The following is a 23,571-nucleotide window of genomic DNA, read 5'->3' as shown; positions in this document are numbered from 1 at the left end:
GGAACTGGATCAGCAGCAATAAAATACTATAAGCTACCATGACAAATAGGGTATTTAATACAGTGATCTGCCAATGTACAGTGCTATCTCTGCTGCTCTTTACCCCATATGGTTTGGGATATGGAAGTTGTGATTGGTGGAATCCTGAAAATGCCAGTTATCAGGCAGACTCTGATCTTAATACTGTCTGAGTCACTGACCTGGACCAATCTTGCAGCAAATAAAGTCAGAACTCCTTACCTGGGTCAGTGACACCAAGTACTGAGTGCATACTATACTGTACATGGACATACTTTTCAGTAAGCCAGCATTTCTGTATTAAATATCCTTTTTTATTGGACTCATGTAGTATTCTAATTTTCTGAGATACTGAATTTGGGTTTTCACTAACTGTAAGTCATAATCATCAAAATGAAAAGAAAGAAAAGCTTGAAATATATCACTATGCGTGTAATGAATCTACTGTATATAATAGATGAGTTTCACTTTTTGAATTGAATTACTGAAATGAATTATCTTTTGGATGATATTCTAATATATTGAGATGAACCTGTACTTTAATTATCTTATATTCTATTCTTCATTAACTTGTTACTTAGTGTCTTTTTCTGCCTCCTTATAACATCCTCTGCGAGCTTCTGAACCTCTCCTTTTCCCCCATCACTTCTGTTTGTTAGTTGCAGTCATGTGCACTGTTCAATGTGCACTACAAATCCCATAGTCCATTTCAGAAGCAAGCATAGAGAAAGTGGGTATGTTCCTACATTCAGTGGGGCCATGGAGAATGAATGTAGCCACCCACTAACAGGAAGTTGGATCACAACAGCAAAAATAGGAATTTGGAGAGTTTGTGCATTGTGATGTACTGTACAGCAGGTGAGGTGGTAATTATCATATATCTGTGTAGGGGTGCTGTTCTAAATGAATGGCACTTCATCACAATGCAGCACCATCTGATTTTACCATACTGTAACACAAAGTCTAAACATTTACAATCACTTTAAAGCAGAGTTCTGCCCCCTTCCTCCCAAAGATTAAAAATCAGCAGCTATAAATACTGTAGCTGCTGACTTATAATATTCGGGCATTTATCTGTCCAGGGATGCAGCGATGTCCTCACCTCAAGCTGATTCTTAAAGTGGAGTTCCACCTGAAAAAAAAAAAGTCAGCAGTTACAAAAACTGTAGCTGCTGACTCTTAAAATACACACACTTACCTGCCCCTTGGTCAAGTGGTGTCCTCCCCACAGCTCGTTTCACCGGCCGTCTTCTCTCCCTGGCGCCGGCATCTTCATTGTGGGCAGACGGCTGTGACAGCTTGCAGCTTCACAGCCGGGTGCCCACTGTGCATGCGCGAGAAGTGCTGCGCTTTGTGAATGGCCTCGTAGTCTTCTGGGACCTGTCACGTGTCCCAGAAGACTATGGGGAGGAAGGGGGGAGGACAACTTCCACTTCTGATTGCCTAGGTGATCGCAGAGGAAGTGGGAGTGGGTACCTGTCAAATTCCCATTCCCCAAAAGTGCCAATCCTTAATGGGGAGCGGGGGACAAAGGCTTAAAGCAGAACTTCCCCTTTTGGGTGGAGCTCCGCTTTAAATCAGCTATCAGGTACTGGCCCCGCCATCTTGACTTAGGGAAACTGGCAGTGAAGCCTTGAGTCTTCACAGCCAATCCCCTACTGGATATGAGCAAAGCATGCTGCACTTTGTGAATGGACCACAGTCTTCTGGGACCGGTGATGTGACCCAGAGAGCAGTGGAGGGAAGGAACAAACTTCCGGTTCCGTTTGCAACGGCGAACTGAGCCGGAAATGGGAGCAGGTACTAGTCAAAACCAGGTACCCCCCCCCCCCAAAAAAAAAGGTGCCAAATGTTGCAGCAGAGGGGGGGGGGGGGAGAGACATAAGCTGAGCTTCCACTTTTGGGTGGTACTCTGCATTGAGTTTTATGGACAAATCTGTACCTGGATATTTCTGGAGTCTAAGCACCAGCAGAGAATTTCTTCTATGTATTGTTTCCATACACCCAACTGGCTACTTTTATTTCCTCTGAATCCGGTTTGATTTTGGAAATGAAGAATCCTGGATCTAGACCAGGGGTGGGCAAACTTTTTGACTTGAGGGCCGCAATGGGTTCATATATTGGACCCGGGGGCCGGACAAGGAGTAGATGAATGATGTGTATGTGTCATCCATAGTAAGTATAGTAATATTCCCCCATAGTAAGCATAGCAATTAATCCCCCATATAGTAATTCATCCCCCATAGTAATTCATCCCCCATATAGTAATTCATCCCCCATAGTAATTAATCCCCCATATAGTAATTCATCCCCCATAGTAATTCATCCCCCATATAGTAATTCATCCCCCATATAGTAATTCATCCCCCATAGTAATTCATCCCCCATATAGTAATTCATCCCCCATAGTAATTCATCCCCCATATAGTAATTCATCCCCCATATTAATTCATCCCCCATATTAAGTCCCCCCTGTGTCAATTCACTTACCTTTGCTCCGCGGGTTCCTCTCGCCGTGTTCCCGCGCCGTTCCGGTGTAGCATGAAAATCTGTCTCCTATGAGGATCTGTCCCCCTCGACGTATCTGCGCATGTGCCAGTTTCAGGCATTAGCAGCCGATCGGCGATCTCCGGCACATGCGCAGATATGTCGAGGGGGACAGATCCTCATAGGAGACAGATTTTCATGCTACACCGGTCTTCAGGGCGGACTGTGAGAGGAGCCTAGCTCCCCTCGCGTTCGTCACGCTGCCCCGCCTACACACATCCTGACTGCCATCCTGACAGTATCACGCTCCGGGGGCCGGATTAAAAGGTCCGCCGGGCCGTATACGGCCCGCGGGCCGTAGTTTGCCCATTGCTGATCTAGACTGTAATTATTTATATAAATAAAACTTCACTCTGTTGGTCTTAATATATATAACTAACGAAATAAAACAAAATAAATGTAAAAAAATGTATTTAGTTAATGGAAAATGGAAAAAAAATAATGAAGTAAAAACAAATAATTTGCATTTTCTGAGTATTGCATGAGTTATTTACGTGCAATATATTCACAACTAGATTTGTATGCATTTCGAATTGTTTCCAACCAAGTCCACATTCAGCGCTGCGCTATTAGATGTAACAGTCACATGAAGTTCAGGGAAGACTACATGAAAATGGATTTTATCTCAGCAGGATGAATAGTGATCACCGTTGACATCAAGCCTTCTGATTGGCTGGGAACATGACAGCTACACAAGCAGTTATTAGGCAATGTGTTCTGCCTGCGGGCGGTGACGTCACTCAGGTGGTGGCAGGTAGCTGGGCTTTGGCTCGCTGTACAAGCCATTGACGGCTCTCAGCCAATCAAGCAGGATGTGGGCGTGCCCGGAGTGACTTTCTCTTGAATGAGGAATGTGGAGGAGACAAGTGCTGTCAGATTGAGTCCTGAGTCCCGGGCGGCTGACATTGCATGCCTAGTGCTGCCATCTCTATCTGGATTATCTGTCCCCGGAGTGTCATGTCCGCTCTGCTGTGCTGACACCTCACACTGGCCGGGATGGAGCGCTGGGCACGACCATGGACCCTCTTACTACTGGCATGTCTGGCTGCATTGGAATGTGTCAGCACTCAGAATGGTAAGTGATCAGTGCGGGCTCGCCGGTGATTGGAGGGTGCTCGGAGGAGTGGAGTGTTCTGCCAGGCTGGGGGCAATCACTGGACCGGCTGAACGGTGCACTCAGTGATCTCCGATCCTCCCCGGAGCTGCGAGACCTGTTCTCTCTCCCTGACATTGTTTTCTCTCATTCCGACTGACCCAGCCAGCATTGTGTGCAGCAGTTTCGGGAAGGTGTGTCTTAAAGGAGCACAATCAAAGCTACGAGAGTCCTGTGGAGGCTGGGAAAGTGTGGGAAGTGTGCCTTTAATTGTCAACCGCGCATCGTGTATTATTAACCTGACTGCTGTGTCACTGTGCCTGGATCCATACTGTGACACCAATCACTGTGCCTGGATCTATACTATGTGACACCAATCACTGTGCCTGGATCCATACTGTGACACCAATCACTGTGCCTGGATCTATACTATGTGACACCAATCACTGTACCTGGATCCATACTATGTGACATCACTGTACCTGGATCCATGCTATGTGACACCAATCACTGTACCTGGATCCATACTATGTGACACCAATCACTGTACCTGGATCCATACTATGTGACACCAATCACTGTGCCTGGATCCATACTATGTGACACCAATCACTGTGCCTGGATCTATACTATGTGACACCAATCACTGTGCCTGGATCCATACTATGTGACATCACTGTACCTGGATTCATACTATGTGACACCAATCACTGTACCTGGATCCATACTATGTGACACCAATCACTGTACCTGGATCCATACTATGTGACATCACTGTACCTGGATCTATACTATGTGACATCACTGTACCTGGATCTATACTATGTGACACCAATCTCTGTGCCTGGATCCATACTTTGTGACACCAATCACTGTACCTGGATCTATACTATGTGACACCAATCACTGTGCCTGGATCCATACTATGTGACATCACTGTACCTGGATCCATACTATGTGACACAAATCACTGTGCCTGGATCTATACTGTGTGACACCAAACACTGTGCCTGGATCCATACTATGTGACATCACTGTACCTGGATCCATACTATGTGACATCACTGTACCTGGATCCATACTATGTGACACCAATCACTGTACCTGGATCCATACTATGTGACACCAATCACTGTGCCTGGATCTATACTATGTGACACCAAACACTGTGCCAGGATCCATGCTATGTGACACCAATCACTGTGGCTGGATCCATACTATATGACATCACTGTACCTAGATCCATACTATGTAACATCACTGTACCTGGATCCATACTATGTGACATCACTGTACCTGGATCCTTGCTATATGACATCACTGTACCTGGATGCATGCTATGTGACATCACTGTACCTGGATCCATACTATGTGACACCAATCACTGTACCTGGATCCATGCTATATGACATCACTGTACCTGGACCCATACTATGTGACATCACTGTACCTGGATCCATACTATGTGACATCACTGTACCTGGATCCATACTATGTGACATCACTGTACCTGGATCCATACTATGTGACATCAGTCAAACAAATGCCTTATATTACTTGTAGTGTGGAACCCAAGATGTATTACAGTGCCTCCAAATTTTCCAAAGGGCCAGTTTACTGTTCTTCAGATTTTTGGAGGGCCAGACTGTGGCCAGTGGGAGTAGAAAATGCCCCAGTGTCAGTAAACAATGTCTGTGGTTATTAGGAGAAATAGCGCCCCATTGTTGTTGTCAGTGGCAGGAATAGTGTTCCAACATTTATATCAGTGGGAGTAAGGGTGAACCATTGTCAGTGTCAGTGAGAGAAAAAGTTCCCCATCCTTGGTGTCAGTGGGAAGAATAGTGCCCCATTGTTGGTGTCAGTGGAAGGAATAGTGTCCCATTGTTGGTGTCAGTGGAAGGAATAGTGTCCCATTGTTGGTGTCAGTGGAAGGAATAGTGTCCCATTGTTGGTGTCAGTGGCTGGAATAGTGCCCCATTGTTGGTGTCAGTGGCTGGAATAGTGCCCCATAGTTGGTGTCAGTGGCTGGAATAGTGCCCCATAGTTGGTGTCAGTGGAAGCAATGATGCCTTATAGGTGTTGTCAGTGGCATGAATAGTGCCTCGTATCAGTGGCTGGAATAGTGCCCCGTTGTTGGTGTCAGTGGGAGGAATAGTTCTCCATTGTTAGTGTCAGCGGGAGCAATGATGCCTTATAAGTGTTGTCAGTGGGATGAATAGTGCCCCATAGTTGGTGTCAGTGGGAGCAATGATGCCTTATAGGTGTTGTCAGTGGGATGAATAGTGCCTCGTATCAGTGGCTGGAATAGTGCCCCATTGTTGGTGTCAGTGGGAGGAATAGTTCCCCATTGTTAGTGTCAGTGGGAGCAATGATGCCTTATAAGTGTTGTCAGTGGGATGAATAGTGCCCCAAGGGCCGTCAAGCAAAGGGCTGCATCTGGCCTGGGGGCTGCACTTTGAAGACCACTGATCTATAAGGTGTAGAACTTTATATTACACTTTGCATACAGTCTGTGTGTATAGTACAGGCGTATTATAATGTCCTAATGCTTAGATACATGCACCCAGATCAATGCCTTCTATTATGTATATAGTGTGGAAGCTCTATAATGTATAGACGTTTATAATACACTGTGTATAAGTCTGTCTGTATATTACAGCCTCCTTATAAATCACTGACAAGTAAGTACATTCACAGTACTATGTACATGGATGAAGTTGAATACCTTTTTATTATGTGGTATATGAAAGCTAAAATCTATCACGTACAGAGTTTTATGCTACACTTTGTATATGTTTGTGTGTATATTACAGCCTCATTATAAGGTCCTGATGAGCAAATAGAGGCACTGCACTATGTACATGACTGGAGATGAGTGCCTGGTGACCATTTTTATTATGTGTTGTGTAGAAGCCTAGTTCTATGTACAGCATTTTATATTACAGATCCTAGAAGTTTGTGTTTGTATAATACAGGCTGATTATAAATCACTGATGGCCACTGCTATGTAGATGACTTGGGATGAATGTTTGTTGTCCTGTTCTCAGTCAGTGTTGTGTAGATGACAAGATCTATGTATTTAATGTACACCATTTTATATGACACTTTCTGTAATTTTGTGTGTTTATTATGGGATTATTATAAAGTGCTGATGAGCAAACATGCACTACTGTATGTACATGGATTGGGATGAATGCCTGGTGTCCAGTGTTCATTAGGTGTTATATGGAAGCCAAGATACGCATGTACAGCACTTTATATTACACTTTGTAGACGTTTGTGTGTTTCTATTACAAGCACATAAAGCACTGATGAGCAAGTACTTGCACTGCACTAGGCACATGGCTTTAGATTGGAGATTTTTTATGTGTTGGGTAGACGCCAAGTTTATTACACCATTTTATATTATTGCTAGAGAGATTTTATTTTTCTTTGGGAGAGTGCATGTGATCAGCACTGTCCAGACAGAGGTCAGGGGTACTGCATCTTCCTAGAGCAGAATGAAAACTCCTCCTATAACCTTTAACATGTGCTCTGTTGGACACTGATAGAAGTCACAAGACTGCTCTAACTGCTGATGATAAAAGGTAATTAGCTGTTTGTAGTTACTAAAATAATTGCATTTCCATGTTGTGTGTACTGTGGGACACCAGATATAGTGAATGCAGGGTCCGGAGTTTAGTAACACTTTAATTGAACAATCTGAAGTTAGACACTGATTGGTTTCTATGTAGAGCTGCACCAGATTTTACACTCTCCAGCTTCGTAAATCAACCCCTTTGAATATATTTGTGTGTATGTATTACAAGCAAGTACTGATGATGCATGGTATTAGATTTTTACTATGTGTTGTGTGGAGGCCAAGCTGTATGTACCTATTAATGTACATATAAAACAACAAGTGTGTGTGACCTGCCATGGAATACGGCATAAAGAAGGGAATTTCCATATTTTGTTGTCAGAGATGTTTGCCAACACGTGAGAATAGTATAGATTTATTCTTGAGAACTCTTTTGTGTTTAACAAACTACAGATTTATTTTATTTCTGGCAAATCAGGGATATAAAATATTTAAAAAAAAAAACAAAAGTCCACATCTGGTGTTTAGTCTGGGGGCATCTGAGGTCCAGGGACTAGGAGATGGGAGCCAATAAGCAAACCAGCCATACGCTGTTCTATGGAGCACTGGGGTTAATACAGCAAGCAGCTATCTGAAACTTGCTTTCTCCCCAAGATAAAGTATTGAGGAAAGCTTGCATTTCAGGCTTGACAAGCTATAGGTAAACACATTCCTCCTCTGTCCCGACTGAACAAATCCACCGCTGTGATTTTTTAAAGTTGAACATCACTTTTCTTTTCATTTTGAATAGAGTTATATCAGTTTTTTGCCATCAGTGTCCCATTGGGGAGATTTCCCATCACTTCCTGTCCCATAGCCAGCATAGGAAGTGGGAGGAAATCCTTCCAAAGTGAGGCAATCACCAGAACAAGTGTCCCCAATTGTGATCTGCAGCGGGTGTCAGTATTATCGTAATGACAACCCAAACACAGGTTGGAAATGCAGTGTGTTTGCCTGCACTGGATTGCATGGTACAGTACTACCATGCAATCCGGATCCTGTCCGTTTTATAATGTAGAGAATGAACTACTTTTGGTGCAGTCAGCCACTATTTCAGCCCAATCAAATGAATGGGCTGAAAGTGCACTGCACTTAGATCGCATGTGAATCGCACAGCACGTTCCTGCACGATTCATTGTGTGAATCAGCTCCTTTCTATTGCAGGGAGTCACCCTTGCATGCAGAGAATATACATTTGTCTCCCAAACTGTGCGCAGCACTAGAAACACACAGCCCCATAGCCTACAATGACAAGGCACTCCCCTGCTTCTACCTCCCCCTCCCTTCTCCAAGCTAAAAGATTAGTTGGAGACTGCACTGTCCACTGTTACCGCTTTCCTGTGAAGACCAGATGCTCAGGGAAGCAGCCCTAAGAGAGCACAGGCCAACAGCATTGAAATATGTAAACTGCAAGTGCTGGGGTAGGATTTTTAACAAATAGTTTACTAGTAATGTTTATTTTATTGTGCTCAGTGTGTTAAGATTAAAAACATTGAGTATTAATACTTTAAATTCTGAACTGAAAAACTATTTAGTAGCCCTCATACACACTGGATGTTTTTACAGCCGCCGTTTTTGGCTTTTGGTGTTTTTTTCTGCAGCCATTAAAGTGTCCATGCACACATAGACTGTAATCAACGTTTTTTGGCAGGGGCGTTTTTTGGCTGGAAAAAACGAGTGGGTTTTTAGAGGAGTTTTTTAGCTGTAAAAACACTCTAACGCAGCAAAAAGCGGTAAAATGCGGTAAAACACGGCAAACCAGTGTTTTTGGATTTTTCTTAGAAAAAAAATTTTTTTTGTCAAAAAACACAAATGCGAAAAAAGCAGCAAAACACTAATACAAAAACACTACAAAACGCTGAAAAACTCACATTTTTAATATGACTTTACACAGCTAACGTTACCAGCGTTATTAAAACGCCCCGTGTGCATGGAACCTTAATTTAAATTTCAAGGAAGTTATTATTTGCAGTTCTTTTGACTGGTGTCATAACATTATGCCTGCGGGAATCTACTAAAATCCAGGCTATGGCATTACATAAGTTAATTAATTTACATTCTACAGGGCACATCAGAAAAGCACGCTCCATAATGGGAAGGAAGTATGGTCTCATGTTAGGAACATGGTCAATCAGTGTTGTTCTAGACAGTGTCAGATTTTCTGAACACCCCATGTTATTGTCTGTGTTTCATGACTTACAAAACAGGATCCGTTTCTGCACTTGTTACACAACAGGCTGGTTAAGTGATTGCATTTTTATGCAATTCATTTAGTAATCTGAGAGTGGTAGTGAAGAAAGATGTACAGGTGTAGCGGGTTCGGAGCATAGTGCATGATTTCTGTGACCTTGGGCAGCAATCTCATATAAATCCTGTATAATAATAATAATAATAATTTGGGGTAGAAGGGATTCCTGAGTCTGAAGGGCCAGTATTCTGAGTTTGTTCTAGGAAAAATGTTTGTTCTGGTCATTAAGAACTGGGATCAGAGGTGACCAAAACTAGATCAGGTGAAATATCTGCATATTTACATCCAGTTCTCCAGTCCATAGTCTTGGAATTCAACAAATCTTGTTTGAATAGATTCAGTGGGGGAAATTCCATAAGGCAGTCACCACATTTTTTTCAGCGGAATGAGTGTCCGCAGTATGGGCACTCCAGCCTCAATGCCATCTCCCGCCATGCCACCAATATGTCGCCCGTTCCAAGATTGGTTGTGTGGAGGATGGAATTCTGAAGAGTAGCTATACCACTCTTTATAAATTATGTTAGGTATATTTTAAACATGTAGCACTACCCCTGTAGGAGCCACTTGGTAGATTGGGTACTTTGTCCTTCTGGCTCGACCTCAGCCCCACTGACACTCCAGGTTAAGCAAATGGATAATGCGATGTTACTGGGAACACGAATAATGTTACACAACTAAGGTTCACTATCATAAAGTAAACATCACACTGGGTAGGGGTAAATTAATTCAATATATTGTCACAGGTTGCAGTAAATAGTATGCACATAAATGAGAAAGTAAAGGATTAGAGCAATCACATTTCACTAGACAATATGTTCACTAGGCTATGGCAGCATAGAATGGAGTTCTATGCAGCTAAATTAAAGGAAACCTGGTAATCCACAAAATCAGCAATAAGTAAAGGCATTAGAAAACAGTAACAGCAATAATAATTAATACTGCAATAACACCTCTGTGAACAGTAGACTATATCCACTTTGGTGTGAACGGGAGAGATGAAATTTAAGACAACCTAAGGAGGTACCTTTTACTATGGACAGTAGGCAAAGTTCTTGTGAAGCAGCTATCTGAGTGAGCAGTGATTAGCCTTAGTTCTTTAGCTGGCTAGCGTTGGGGCCCAGCCTTTACTGCACAGTCCCAGTAAAGTCTGCATGCAGTAAAAAGGTTGCTAGTTAGATGGCCAGTCCCTATGTGCTCAGTCTCTGCTAGCAGCAACAGATTAATGGCAGCAGTGTCCTCTCACTACTCACAGCAACAGGGGTCCTGCTGTTCAGATGTCCGCTCACTACTAGATCTGCCTAGAACAGTGATGGAGAACCTTTTAGAGACCTAGTGCCCAAACTGCAACCCAAAACCCACTTATTTATCGCAAAGCGCCAACACTGCAAATAAACCTGAATACTGAGGTTTTCGTTTAGAAAAAACAACACATACATTAACATCCAAAGTTCCACTGATCACCAGCACAAGGGGGCAAAGTTCCACTTACCACGAGCACAAGGGGGCAAAGTTTCCCTGACCACGAGCACAAGGGGGCAAAGTTCCACTGACCAGAAGCACAATGGGGAAAAGTTCCACTGATCACCAGCACAAGGGGGCAAAGTTCCACTGACCACGAGCAGCACAAGGGGGAAAAGTTCCACTGACCAGGAGCACAAGGGGGAAAATTTCCACTGACCATGAGCACAAGGGGGAAAGTTCCACTGACCACGAGCACAAGGGGCAAAGTTCCACTGACCACCAGCACAAGGGGGCAAAGTTCCACTGACCACAAGCACAAGGGGGCAAAGTTCCACTGACCACCAGCACAAGGGGGAAGTTCCACTGACCACCAGCACAAGGGGGAAAAGTTCCACTGACCACGAGCACAAGGGGCAAAGTTCCACTGACCACCAGCACAAGGGGGCAAAGTTTCCCTGACCATGAGCATAAGGGGGAAAAGTTCCACTGACCACGAGCACAAGGGGGCAAAGTTCCACTGACCACGAGCACAAGGGGGCAAAGTTCCACTGTCTACGAGCACAAGAGGGCAAAGTTCCACTGACCATGAGCACAAGGGGGCAAAGTTCCACTGACCATGAGCACAAAGGGGCAAAGTTCCACTGACCACAAGCACAAGGGGGCAAAGTTCCACTGACCACGAGCACAAGCTAAAATCTTGTGTTAATAAAAAAAAAGGAATTAAAAGTCACAGCTAATCCAATATATATATCCTTGGCAGTGCACTGACCAGCCATGCGAAAGCTCGGACAAGTCACGGCTAATGAGTCGCGGCTCATGACGTCATCGCCTGGCACCACCACTCCTTTCCGAGAATGCATATGGTGCCTATCTGCGCTGTTATCTGATGCTCGGCTGCTGGGGCGACTTGGCTCGTGTGCCGATAGAGAAGGATCTGTATGCTCGCTGCGGCACACGTCCTATAGGTTCGCTACCACTGGCCTAGAACAACTCCAGTCATCACCACACAGCCACAGGCTTATAGCAGGTTGACATGCACACAGGAGCAGTAATGTGCACACCTCAATCTCCTCTAGGCAAACAGAGAGCTCCTCGGTATTCAGCCTGTGAAAATACAAGTCCATCTCTTTATACCCAGCTCACATTGGCAGTTGTAGTCCAACAGTCCATTAACTTCCATAGTAAAATTTAATTCCCAAACTGTTACCTTTGGTTGTTTTCCCAAGGTAAAATATTTCCAAGGACAGATGTTCACATGCGAGGACTGTCCCTGGAAATCAGCTAGCTTACAGGAATTTTAAGTATACGCTGTTTTGCATGCTTAGACCATTTATTAAACCGCACATCCCCATTCCAATCCGCTAATAAAATTACACAAAGTGGCCAATTTAACATGAGCACTACCAGGGTATGTTTGGGCTGTGGGAGTACTGAACTGCATAGCACAAACACAGAGATTCATTCAAAAGGAGCTTCTTGGTAAATGCAATTTATACATGGCTGACCTGTAATTAAATGCGCCAGTCACTGGATTGTAAAGCATCATATGGCCTTTGGTGACACAGAACACCCACATATGGGCAGCTTGCTGGGTCTCATCGATAGAAGCTGTGGACAGCTGACAGACAAGTAGCAGGATGAGAGCAAACTAAAACCTTGCAGGCGTTACTGTGGGAAGACTTTAGATTCACTGATCATGAATAGAACATAGCTGTACTGTTCTACTCTGACATAGACTCGTTTATTTCAAGTGCTGTTATTTCAATATAACACAAAAACAATTAAATTAAAAAATAGAACATTTCATTTTTATCATTTTGTTTTTGCAGTAGTAACATAAAGGTAATGCTTTTTTTCTTGTGATGCCCATTCAATTCATCATGTTGATAATGTTGATAAATGGCATGCAAAGTAGCAGACGTACAGTAGAAACAACTCATTATTCAGTGATTTTTTACGCTGTGTGACCATGAAATGTGGGCTGTAAATTTCCATAGAGAACAGTCACATAGGATTGGCCTTCCCGTGTTGTTGTTTTTCAGCTAATAGATTTTTTAAAAGTTTCTGAATTTTAAACAGTTAATTTATAGTAAGCAATTACAGGTCCACTTATTGACTTATTTAAGAGGTATGTTTTATACATGGTTTATACATGGTTAGGGAGTACAGGTAGTAAATGTGCATACTGAAGGGATACTTGAGGAGAAAATAAGAGAAGGAAACAAATGCCTTTGCATACCATTGGGCCCAATTTACATTAGGCATAGGCATAGGTAGGTAATTTTAAAGGCCCTTTTTTTGTGGATTTGCACATTTTTATGTGCAACTTGTAGTACATGATGTTTAAATGGGATCGCCTGAAAAATATGCGTAAACACATTTTTCAAGCATTTTTTGGATGGTCCCATTAAAATCTAAGAGACCCAAAACAAGCAATTTTGCCCCAAAAGTAACTCATGTACTTCGAGCTTCATACGAAAAGTGCCAGTCAACGAAGCACTCAGGGAAAGGATTCTTCAACTTGAGCGTTGTCGTGCTTCAATAATCAAGGGAAAAAATGCTTAGGTGTGATGGGGCAAAACTCCTCAAGCCAAGAAACTATGCCATAATGCTTCCAATATTCTGTTCAGCTCTTTGTGGGTTCAGACCTGTGCCTGTTAACTGGTGGTCAATGAGAGTGCCCAATACACTATCACTCCGTTCACAGGTGCGTGTGTTTTGCACATTTTCTGCACATTACGTTGAATTTTGGCGTGCTCGTAAGCAAGGTTCATGGGAGTGCCATTGGGAATTAATGCACCACCATGCATCTGCAAAAAGGGCAAAAAGTGTTGCGGGAATGTGCGTCATTTTGCGTGCAATCCCACAACACACAATTATGAACCTGGCCTAGGAGACCAGCAGTGAGGTGCAAAAGGAGGTTGGATAAAGACCTGGGTTTAGAAGGCACACCAAATTTTGGGGCTCCTGAGATACAGGTATTCTGTAAAATAAATACTGCTTGGTGTACATACAACTAGATACCTGTTTTTTAGCTTAAAGTCAACTTATGGTCAACCTATAGACATTCAGGTATTTGAATATGCTTAACAAGAGTTCAGTGAGCTTTTAAACAAGCCCTCACTGCCCTCTGTAGCTGCAGGTACAGTAGAAATACATCCTCAAGCTCATAGAATGCTTATTAGGAATATGTAAAACCTCAATGTCCATAGCCTGTTCATTATAATATGGAATTCCAGGCATTTTTTCAGTCACTGATTGCATGTAGAAACTCTGTTAATTTTTATTGCCTTGTTTGTTCGATTTGAAAGATTCACCTGAATGTCATGCCCTGGAGACAATTACGGGGGGGGGGGGGGGGGGGAGAATATGGGAGGACATTTAAACATTAAAGCTGAACTGAGAGTTAGACAAAATCTACCCTTTCAGTGCTTTAATAGTCATCCCTGAAACATAAATTAATGGGAAAGGTGGACACCAGTGCTTGATTTTATTCTTCTTTTGTGGAGATTCCCTCTTGCTTCCTGTCATATCTACAGGAAATCTCCCCAATAGGGGCAAAAACTTTAATAAAAGCCCAACAAAGCTTCTAACCTTTCCCCACTCTATCCAAAGTGAATCAAGAATGGTTTGCTTTAAGTTGGTCCACACCAAAGAGGTGCTTGGCAAATATTGACTTTTTTAATGGGCGCATTGTTTAATGTAGTTTATAAACAATTTTTTATACGGTTGTCAGTACCTGCAGTACATACTTTTGTGAAAAAATATTGATAAATGAAAGGTTTGGATCATGCCGTGTATAATTTTAGGTATTGAGGTTGCCGTAGGTTGAAAGAATAGTTCTGATTGATTGTGCACATATGAGTGAACATATTTCAAGGTTGTAGTGACAACTGGGGATTTCATGGTGGATACCATGCAATCTAAGCTGAGCACCAAGCTGCAAATACTGACATAAGGGAAATCCCATAGTAAATACCCTCTGAGTTGTTTAGCTTCTTTGGTCTGTGAGATATACAGCTAAGAATTATCTTTATTATTGCATGTTTACACTTTTTTTACATGGTGGTCTTTGAAAACCTGTTTAAGGAGTAGTGGCATGCCTTGAAGACATTTGATACTTTCTTAACTAGAAAGATACAGAGATTTTTTCAACTTTCTTCAACTGCCTTTACCAGACCAAGCTGTCTGGCAAAAGTGGCAGTTACAGTTAATTGCTGACATGGGTGCTTACAATGGACAGCTTTTATTTGCTTATATAAAAACTTTATCTCCCCCAAAAATATTTCTGTAACTGCTTAAATAGTGTTAGCAGGGACAGGCCGATATTGGAACCATCTATGGGCAGGCAGATTGTACCCAATTTCATTGTTGTGCGACTTGGGTGCAACCAGCTTGTTGGATCTTTCATGCGATTATTCAATTATTGCCAGTGGCTATAGCCTCTAGCAATAATCACTGTGTTCTCCTGGCAGGGATGGCTACCCACCACCTCCATACTCTAAATCCCCCCTCCACTGGGAGAGGCTCTGTGGGAGGTTCAGTGTTGATGGGGGAATCCAACACGTGGTTGCAGGAAACAAAATCACATTGTCTGTGGCTGTTTTTACACTACCCTCTCACCAGATTGACAATGCTGCTGTCCAAAGGTGTCTCCATAGTTCCTCCATCCAGAGTAGAGACATCCTAAGATAAAAAGTGTTACTGGCTGGACCACCAGGTGGAAATGAAGGAAAAAAATGCAGCCATGACATTTAAAGATTGTAAATCTGCAATATATTATACTTTTGTTTTGGGGTTTAATCCTGCTTTAAGTATTTATGGTATTATTAAAATTAGCAGTACCGGAATGTCTTGTGATGGGTTCTTTTGTGTCCTTGAACTTTCATTCTACCAATCTGATTAATATGCTGCACAGATTCAAATAATTTCATGCAATACAGACACACATTTAAAGTGCTCGGAATTAATTGTTAGGTTATATATGATAACAGTGTTTAGTAGATGTTCATCTCGTGTCAAATGAAAGGTGGCGTGTCAGTTTAGGGTGCTTTATTGACTCTGAAGTGGCATGGAAACAGCATGTTCCACAAACAGACACTAAGAGAAATATTTGGTTACATGTATCAATATAAAACAAACAATCTCACTCTTTGAAGGAAATAATAGAGACAAGTGGCTCAGTCCAGGAGATCACTATGCAAATAGACACATGACTATATTATAGGCAGAGTTCATGCTAGATGAATTAAGATGAAATAAATGGGGCTCTGGTTTGCTTTTGCAACGTTCTGATGGGAATTGAGAAATCAAGGGTGGGAAACATTATACAATGTACTTTGATCCTTTAAGAAAGCTCTAAATCACATCTGCAGTGAAGCACTGAAATGGAAAGGCCATCGGGCAATTGTAAATTTGCCATTGAGGTCCCTGAGTGTGCTTGATCAAATGAAGCAATTACAGAGTGTTGATAGTGTCCATTTTTTTTTCAGATTTATATTCTGCTTTCATATCATAAAGTATTTGATGATGATTTGTATAGGAATACATGTCCAAAGATGAAGAATATTTTGCCTGCAAATTCAATATTAAAGGGTAATGAGACAGCAAGATGCCTACATTGAACATAACCTGCTTGTCAATTCTGATATCTACATACTGATGTTAATAGAGTCGAGATTATTGCAAGCAACTCATTTTTAAAAGTGATACGGTGCTTTGCCCATGCAGGGCAAAGCTCAGGGTTCATTGTGGAGAGAGCAGTGGCAAATTGATCTCTGACCTACCCTGACCAGATCCCTTGCAGAATGGCTTTCCAAACAGGCCCACCGGTCAGTTTTTCAGGCAGACCTGATTGGAAGCTCTATGCAGCTCTTTGGGCAGGCAAATATGAACAGCCTCTTGTGCATTTACATTTACCTACCTCCGAGTTTGTCCAGGTCTAAAATAAAACCAATATGACTGCATCCTTTTCCATTTTTTTGGACATAAACATGATGTATCAGAGGCAGTCAGATGTAAACGGACACAATTCACTTTGCATCTGGCAGCCCGTAGATCTTACTTGGGTTCACCTCAGTCTGCTTTAAAATTACAGGCTAAAGCTGAACAGCGTGGATGTCTGAAAAGGAACATTTATCCCTTTCAGCTCTAATTCAGCAGGTGAACTGTTCACAGACCCCTTGATGGACAGAGCGGAGCGTGCCTGTGTGAAAGAAACCTTAGAGATCACTATGATTTTCACTTTATAATTTGTTTCATTACAAAATTATCAAGATAATTTTGTTATATAGAGTTGTAGATATAATTCATCTCTCTATATTAGGGTTTCTCAACCTAGGTTCCTCTAGAGCAGTGGTGGGCAACCTTTTTTTTCAACTGAGCCAAATCTCGCCAAAATCACGATTGAAATTTATTTTGAGAGCCACATTTTTAAAACTGAAAATATATCCCCCATATAGTAATTCATCCCCCATAGTAATTCATCCCCCATAGTAATTCATCCCCCATATAGTAATTCATCCCCCATAGTAATTCATCCCCCATAGTAATTCATCCCCCATAGTAATTCATCCCCCATATAGTAATTCATCCCCCATAGTAATTCATCCCCCATATAGTAATTCATCCCCCATAGTAATTCATCCCCCATATAGTAATTCATCCCCCATAGTAATTCATCCCCCATATAGTAATTCATCCCCCATAGTAATTCATCCCCCCTATAGTAATTCATCCCCCCTATAGTAATTCATCCCCCATAGTAATTCATCCCCCATATAGTAATTCATCCCCCATAGTAATTCATCCCCCATATAGTAATTCATCCCCCCTATAGTAATTCATCCCCCCTATAGTAATTCATTCCCCATATTGTGTCAATTCACTTACCTTTGCTCCGCGCGTTCCTCTCGCCGTGTTCCCGCGCCGTTCCGGTCTTCAGGGCGGACTGTGAGAGGAGAGGAGTTCGTCACGCTGCCCCGCCTACATCCTGACAGCCAATGTTTGCCACGCTCCGCGGGCCGGATTAAAAGGTTCGCCGGGCCGTAGTTTGCCCATTGCTGGGCTAGCTGCGGAGTCCTGACTTTTGGGGCGGCCGCCCGAGAGGAGGGAGGGGAGCGGGCGCCCGGCACACAGAAGAGCCGCATTAAAATGTGTAAAGAACCACGGCTTGCCGACCACTGAGCTACGGCAACCCTATTGCCTGTCACCTGGTGGGCAGTGTGCTCCGGAGCCGCAGCAAAGGTGAAAAAGAGCCGCATGCGGCTCTGGAGCCACGGGTTGCCAACACCCGCTCTAGAGGTTTCTAGGGGTTCCTTGAGCAATGAGCAATTTCTACCTCTCAGATAAGTTCCCACTGACACCATTGATCTTTTTAGCTGTAAGGGGGTATATCTTCACAATGACCACAAGCCTAAGGAGCATTCTTCCCAGTGACCATCACACTAATGTATCATGAGTTGTACATGCAGCAATTGTTAGCAGGGGTTCCCTGACACCAGAAAGTTATTTCAAGGGTTCCTCTGTGTTGAAAAGTCTGATCGATATATTGATGATATAACTCCACAACCTTCTGTTCTCGCAAATGTACCATGAACTATTATTTTAGTAGGTGTTCTCTGAGACCTGAAAGGTTTTTAGTATTCATTTTACTTATTGATTTTTGCATTCAAAAATATTTAGGTATGTTTTGCTTCTGCAATCTGTGCACTGAAAGTGTGATCTCTATAATTGATCCAGTTGTGGTGACATAGCTTAACTTTTACAGTCTAGTAGCTTGGACAGACATAGACTCCATCCAAATGACATCTTGCCCGTCATTGAAATTGTTAAGCAAAAAACTTGACTTGTGAAGATCATCACAGATGAATATCAGATAGTTAAAAAATCATAGTGTGTCTAGCTCCAGCAGAATACAGTATATGGTGGGGAATGGAATGCAAAAGTACTCATCAACGGACTGTGGAATCTTCTTTATTAATTCACTATGATTGAAACACCATGGTACATGCAGTTCTGACGCGTTTCAGCGAGGTGAATGGAGACTAAAGCATGAAGAAGAAGAATTGTGGGACTAACTACATAGAGCATCCCGTAGCTACAAAGTGAGGAAAGGACAAAATTATTTAACCGTTTCCGGACTGCCCTATAGTAGAAATACTGCTACGGGGTGCCATGGGTGTGGAAAATCACGTATATATATATGTGATTTTGCATTTCCAGGTAGGGGGTATGCGCTAGCTGCATGTGCGCCTATTTGCGCTGCCGGCCGCAGTTGTCAATCAACGTGTCCCATCCAGTAATTACTCGCCAGCGCCCGGTGATTTCCAAGGATTTCCAACGGGGAGGAATACAAATTTGTTTGCTAACAGTTCTCCTCCCTATCAGCAAGGGGACACTGCTTTGGATGGCTGTGCATACTGACACCGCCCCCTAGTAAAACACTCACAGCACACAGTTAACCCTTTGATCGCCCTTCATGTTAACCCATTCCTGCACAGTGCCATTAGTACAGTGACAGTGGTTTTTTTTAGCACTGATCACTGTATTGGTGTCACTGGGGATGTCAGTGACACCAAGTCAATTGCCCCCAGTGTCAGAATGTCCACCACAGTACTGCTATAATTAAAAATCCCAGTATATATACCGCCATTTGTATATGCTATAACTTTCACGTAAGCCAATTAATTTACATGTATTGTTTTTTTTTTTGTTTTTTTGTTTTTTTTTTTAGCAAAGACATGTATCTGAATACATTTTGGTGTAAATTTATGATGAAATTTGATTTTTTTACAGGACACGTTTAATAGCAAAAAGTCAAAAATATTGAAAAATATTTTTTTTCTCAAAATTGTCAGTCTTTTTTGTATAGCGCAAAAAATAAAAACCGCACAGGCGATCAAATACCACCAAAAGAAAGCTCAATTCGTGGGAAAAAAAGGACGTACATTTAATTTGGGTGCAGCATGACCGCACAATTGTCAGTTAAAATAACGCAGCGCCGTAATGCAAAAGAATGGCCTTGCCAGGAAGGGGGGTAAATCCTCAGGAGGACAAATGGTTAAAGGCAAACAAACAACAATGCATGTGTCCCAGAACTCTACAGGAAAAGTCCACCATATATGAAAGAAGGTTCCCACCGGACTGGATCCTCTGAAGCAATATGTAGAGTACAGGTGCCAAACTGGCAGCCCTCCAGCTGTTGCCAAACTACAAGTCCCATGAGGCATTGCAAGATTGACAATTACAAGCATGACTCCCAAAGGCAGAGGCATGATGGGACTTGTAGTTTCGCAACAGATGGAGGGCTGACAGTTTGACACCCCTGATGTAGAGGAAACTTACATAATGGGTGACCTTGGATGGTACTAAATCCTGAAAATGTTTTCAATGGTTCCTCCATAGTGAAAAGGTCTGCTTTAATGAAGTGAATATAAAGCACCATAGCCCAGATGCTAACACTGATACATGTACTGCTTGGAAGAGTTTAATTGTTATGGGGTGAAAGTCTGTAATGATAGCTTTTGATATTTTATAACAGCCTAATTGTTGGTAATCCCATCTCTTCTTTCTCTACACCCGGGTTTAAGATTGTTTTTATAGCTGTGATTGAAACCAGCCACATGTTACCTGTTAAAGTCCTAAGCCTAATACTTTTGCCATAACAGGTGCAGTGAACTATCAATGTGGAAATGTGATTCTGCTATAGGGCAGCTCACCCCGCACTGGAAGTGGAATGGTGTTGTATGTATTAGTAGCTGTAAAATAGGCCACTGCTGGCACCTTAAACAGCATATGAGTTGGCATGCTTTGAAAGCGTAAGTAATCATACCCCTCTAAGTCCTTGTATAACCCCTAGCAATACATTGCAGGACTGTAGCTGGACAGCATTTGGAGTTTCACAATTAACAGATGATGGGTATTAGTTCCATAGATGTTATTTAAGGCATGACTTTAAATCGCCTATGTGAATTAAATTGCGCCCACATATCTCCATACACCCTACAGTTACTAAGAATAGTGAGCACATCCCAGTCTCGGCTGCCAGCCCTGCAGCAGTTGTTTCGTAGCTGACTGCAGCATGTAGGTCAGAATAACAAGTGACAAGCTCTGTGTGGAATTCCATCTATTAGGTAGGCCTACTTGCTGGAATGATCAGATCTTCCTGATTTTTATGACTTGGCATCTTTTATATATATAAAGTTATTTGATAGTGATGTTGTATTTGTTTTACATGTACTTATGGGAACTAAAGGTCCTTGAAAGTGGCTTTTTTACACAAAAGATGAAGATTGCGCCATATACGTAGGAGTTTGTTTTAAAATCCAGGAAATGACTGAGAGATAATATTACCTTCATTGTTAACTAACTGAACATCAAAAGACTAATGCCGGCTATAGAAAGTTTCATTCTTTTTTTTTTTCTGATGCAACCGATCATCAAGAAGCTAGGTTCAAAATCCTTGTCATTATGAGCAAGTCATTGAGTATTTTTATGGCCATTTCTACAAACTATTACAGATGGGTGTTTAAAAATGAGGGAATGCTATGTCTTTAAGCATTCAGGAATGTTTTTCTTATTTGAGTGAATCAGTTACTTCTGGAGTGAGCATTTTGCCAAGAATTATTATTATTATACAGGATTTATATAATGCCAACAGTTTGCGCAGCGCTTTACAAAATGAAGGTATACATTACAGTTACAATACAATTGGTACAAGAGGAAACAGAGGGCCCTGAATTAATCATTTATATACTTGGGCCTTTCAGGTCTTGTTCACATGGGCGTACATAAGTGACACCTATGCAAACGGACATGTTTGTTCGCATGAGATGCACAGGTGTTCCATGCATCCATGTGCAGGCAGTCCCATTCTTGTAAGTTGGGTTGCAGTGGCTACATGTACACAGCCACTGCCCCCAATTTGGCATCCGTGTGGGTGCGGGTAAGTGTCCCTGAACTCTCACTACCTGCAGTTGGGGGCACCCACCCACATGGATGTCTAATTGGGGTAATGGCTGTGTCTGCAGTCACTGCATCCCTATTAATGTGAATAGGACTGCCTGTACAGGGATGCATGGAACACCTGTGCATATCGTGCGGGCAAACATGGCCCTTCGAATGGGTGTAAACTTTATTACACCTGAGGCATTAGTAAATTGTAGGTACGCTCTGATAATTATAAATTCACCTGATGAAAAACCGAGTGTCTGTTCAAATATACAGGTTTCTGTTCTTAGTTTCTATCTACATTTAAACTCACCTGCAGAGTCATGGCTTTTTACATGCAGTGTACGTGTATGAAAAGGTTAACCATTATCTTGATCATCTGACATTTTGTTTGTGACGGTTGTTTTAGTAAGCTGCCCTGCCAAGACTGAACGTGCCAAAAGTACAAGACATGTACAGAGTCCTTGAGTTCCTTCTAATTCACTTCCTTCTATGCTGGTATAATAACTGTAATGCATGAAGCTTTACTAACTATGTCCACCAGTGCCACCATCTTCTATTCTATAGGTGATCAATGTGAAATTGTTTCATTTGGAGCCCAAGAGGTTGATTTACTAAAGGCAAATAGGCTGTTTACTTTGCAAGGGAATTTTAACTTAGCTTAGTAAAAGAGGTGAAGCTGCTGGCTTCCATCATCCAATCATGTGCAAGCAAAAATATATTTTTTTTTGTTTACCTTGCACATGATTGGATATTCATTGCAAAAAGAATTTTCACCACATTCATTAGGTTAAGGAAAAATTACATTGCAAAGTGAACAACCCCCATGAATCAAGTGTGTAAAATGAGAACAGTAAATTGGAGGGTAAAATACTGGCAACACCTTTGGTTTCTCTTTTATCCATTTTCTACACAAGGCGTTAGGTAGCAGAATAAAATGGGCTAGGCCAGAATTTTTCTTGACTACAGCCATCTAGTTGCCCAAAAGAAATGCTTTGGGATCTCCTTAACGGAAACAGTATGGCAATGTAGCCACAATATGACTGAATTACCTGAGCAAAATAAATAATATGGTAACTGCCGGACCAGTGCAAGGATTTTTGCCTACTCAGGTGAAGGTGCATTTTTCTGTCCCAACCCACAGTCCCCCCCATCATTCTCCTGGTATCACTAACCCCCCATTTTTTAACAAAGTATGGCTCTGTGTGAATAAGCCCTGAAGCCCGATTTACACATGCACATTCCCGGGAACATGTGAAAAACAAGAAACAAATGTACATTGGGCTTGTTGGTGCCAATAATTGATAATTGCATCCCAAACGCAGTTAACAGACGTACATTTTGTTGAGTGTCAAAATGCACAAAGCTCACCGCTCAAAAAGGTTTGGTATGGTGATCAGGGATGGTAGATCAGTGAAGGGTGAAAAGTCAGTTCAATTATGGAGGATTTCTTCTCCCTGGTCAGAATGTCCCACTTTCTGTCAGCCACCCCTGGTGCCATGGTTCCTGGCTTAGACAAAACCCTGCGCACATGGTTTACAGAAGCCGGTGGCGGTCTCACCAGGAGGAGAATGGAGATGAGAAGTTACTTTGGAGATCCCAGAGTGAGGGGGTTTGTTGTTATTAGGGAAGGGG

The 23,571-nt window shown here is 42.3% G+C and overlaps 1 protein-coding gene across 1 annotated transcript in view; it reads left to right on the top strand.

Annotated features, from left to right (window-relative positions):
* The first annotated feature begins 3,429 nt into the window (after positions 1 to 3,429).
* The window catches only part of ERBB3 (erb-b2 receptor tyrosine kinase 3), a 139,649-nt gene continuing 119,507 nt past the window's right edge, over positions 3,430 to 23,571 (top strand). Inside the window, exon 1 of the mRNA XM_089680044.1 lies at positions 3,430 to 3,640. Coding sequence (XP_089536170.1) covers positions 3,562 to 3,640 — 79 coding nt within the window. The 5' untranslated portion in view covers positions 3,430 to 3,561. The remainder of the gene's footprint in view (positions 3,641 to 23,571) is intronic.

Source organism: Staurois parvus, unplaced genomic scaffold (genome assembly GCF_062004578.1).
Source record: "Staurois parvus isolate SC_StPar_1 unplaced genomic scaffold, SC_StPar_1.0 ptg000017l, whole genome shotgun sequence".
Lineage (NCBI taxonomy): Eukaryota > Metazoa > Chordata > Amphibia > Anura > Ranidae > Staurois > Staurois parvus.
The sequence above is the reverse complement of the archived record's forward strand: the minus strand, read 5'-3'. Positions and strand labels throughout refer to the sequence as shown.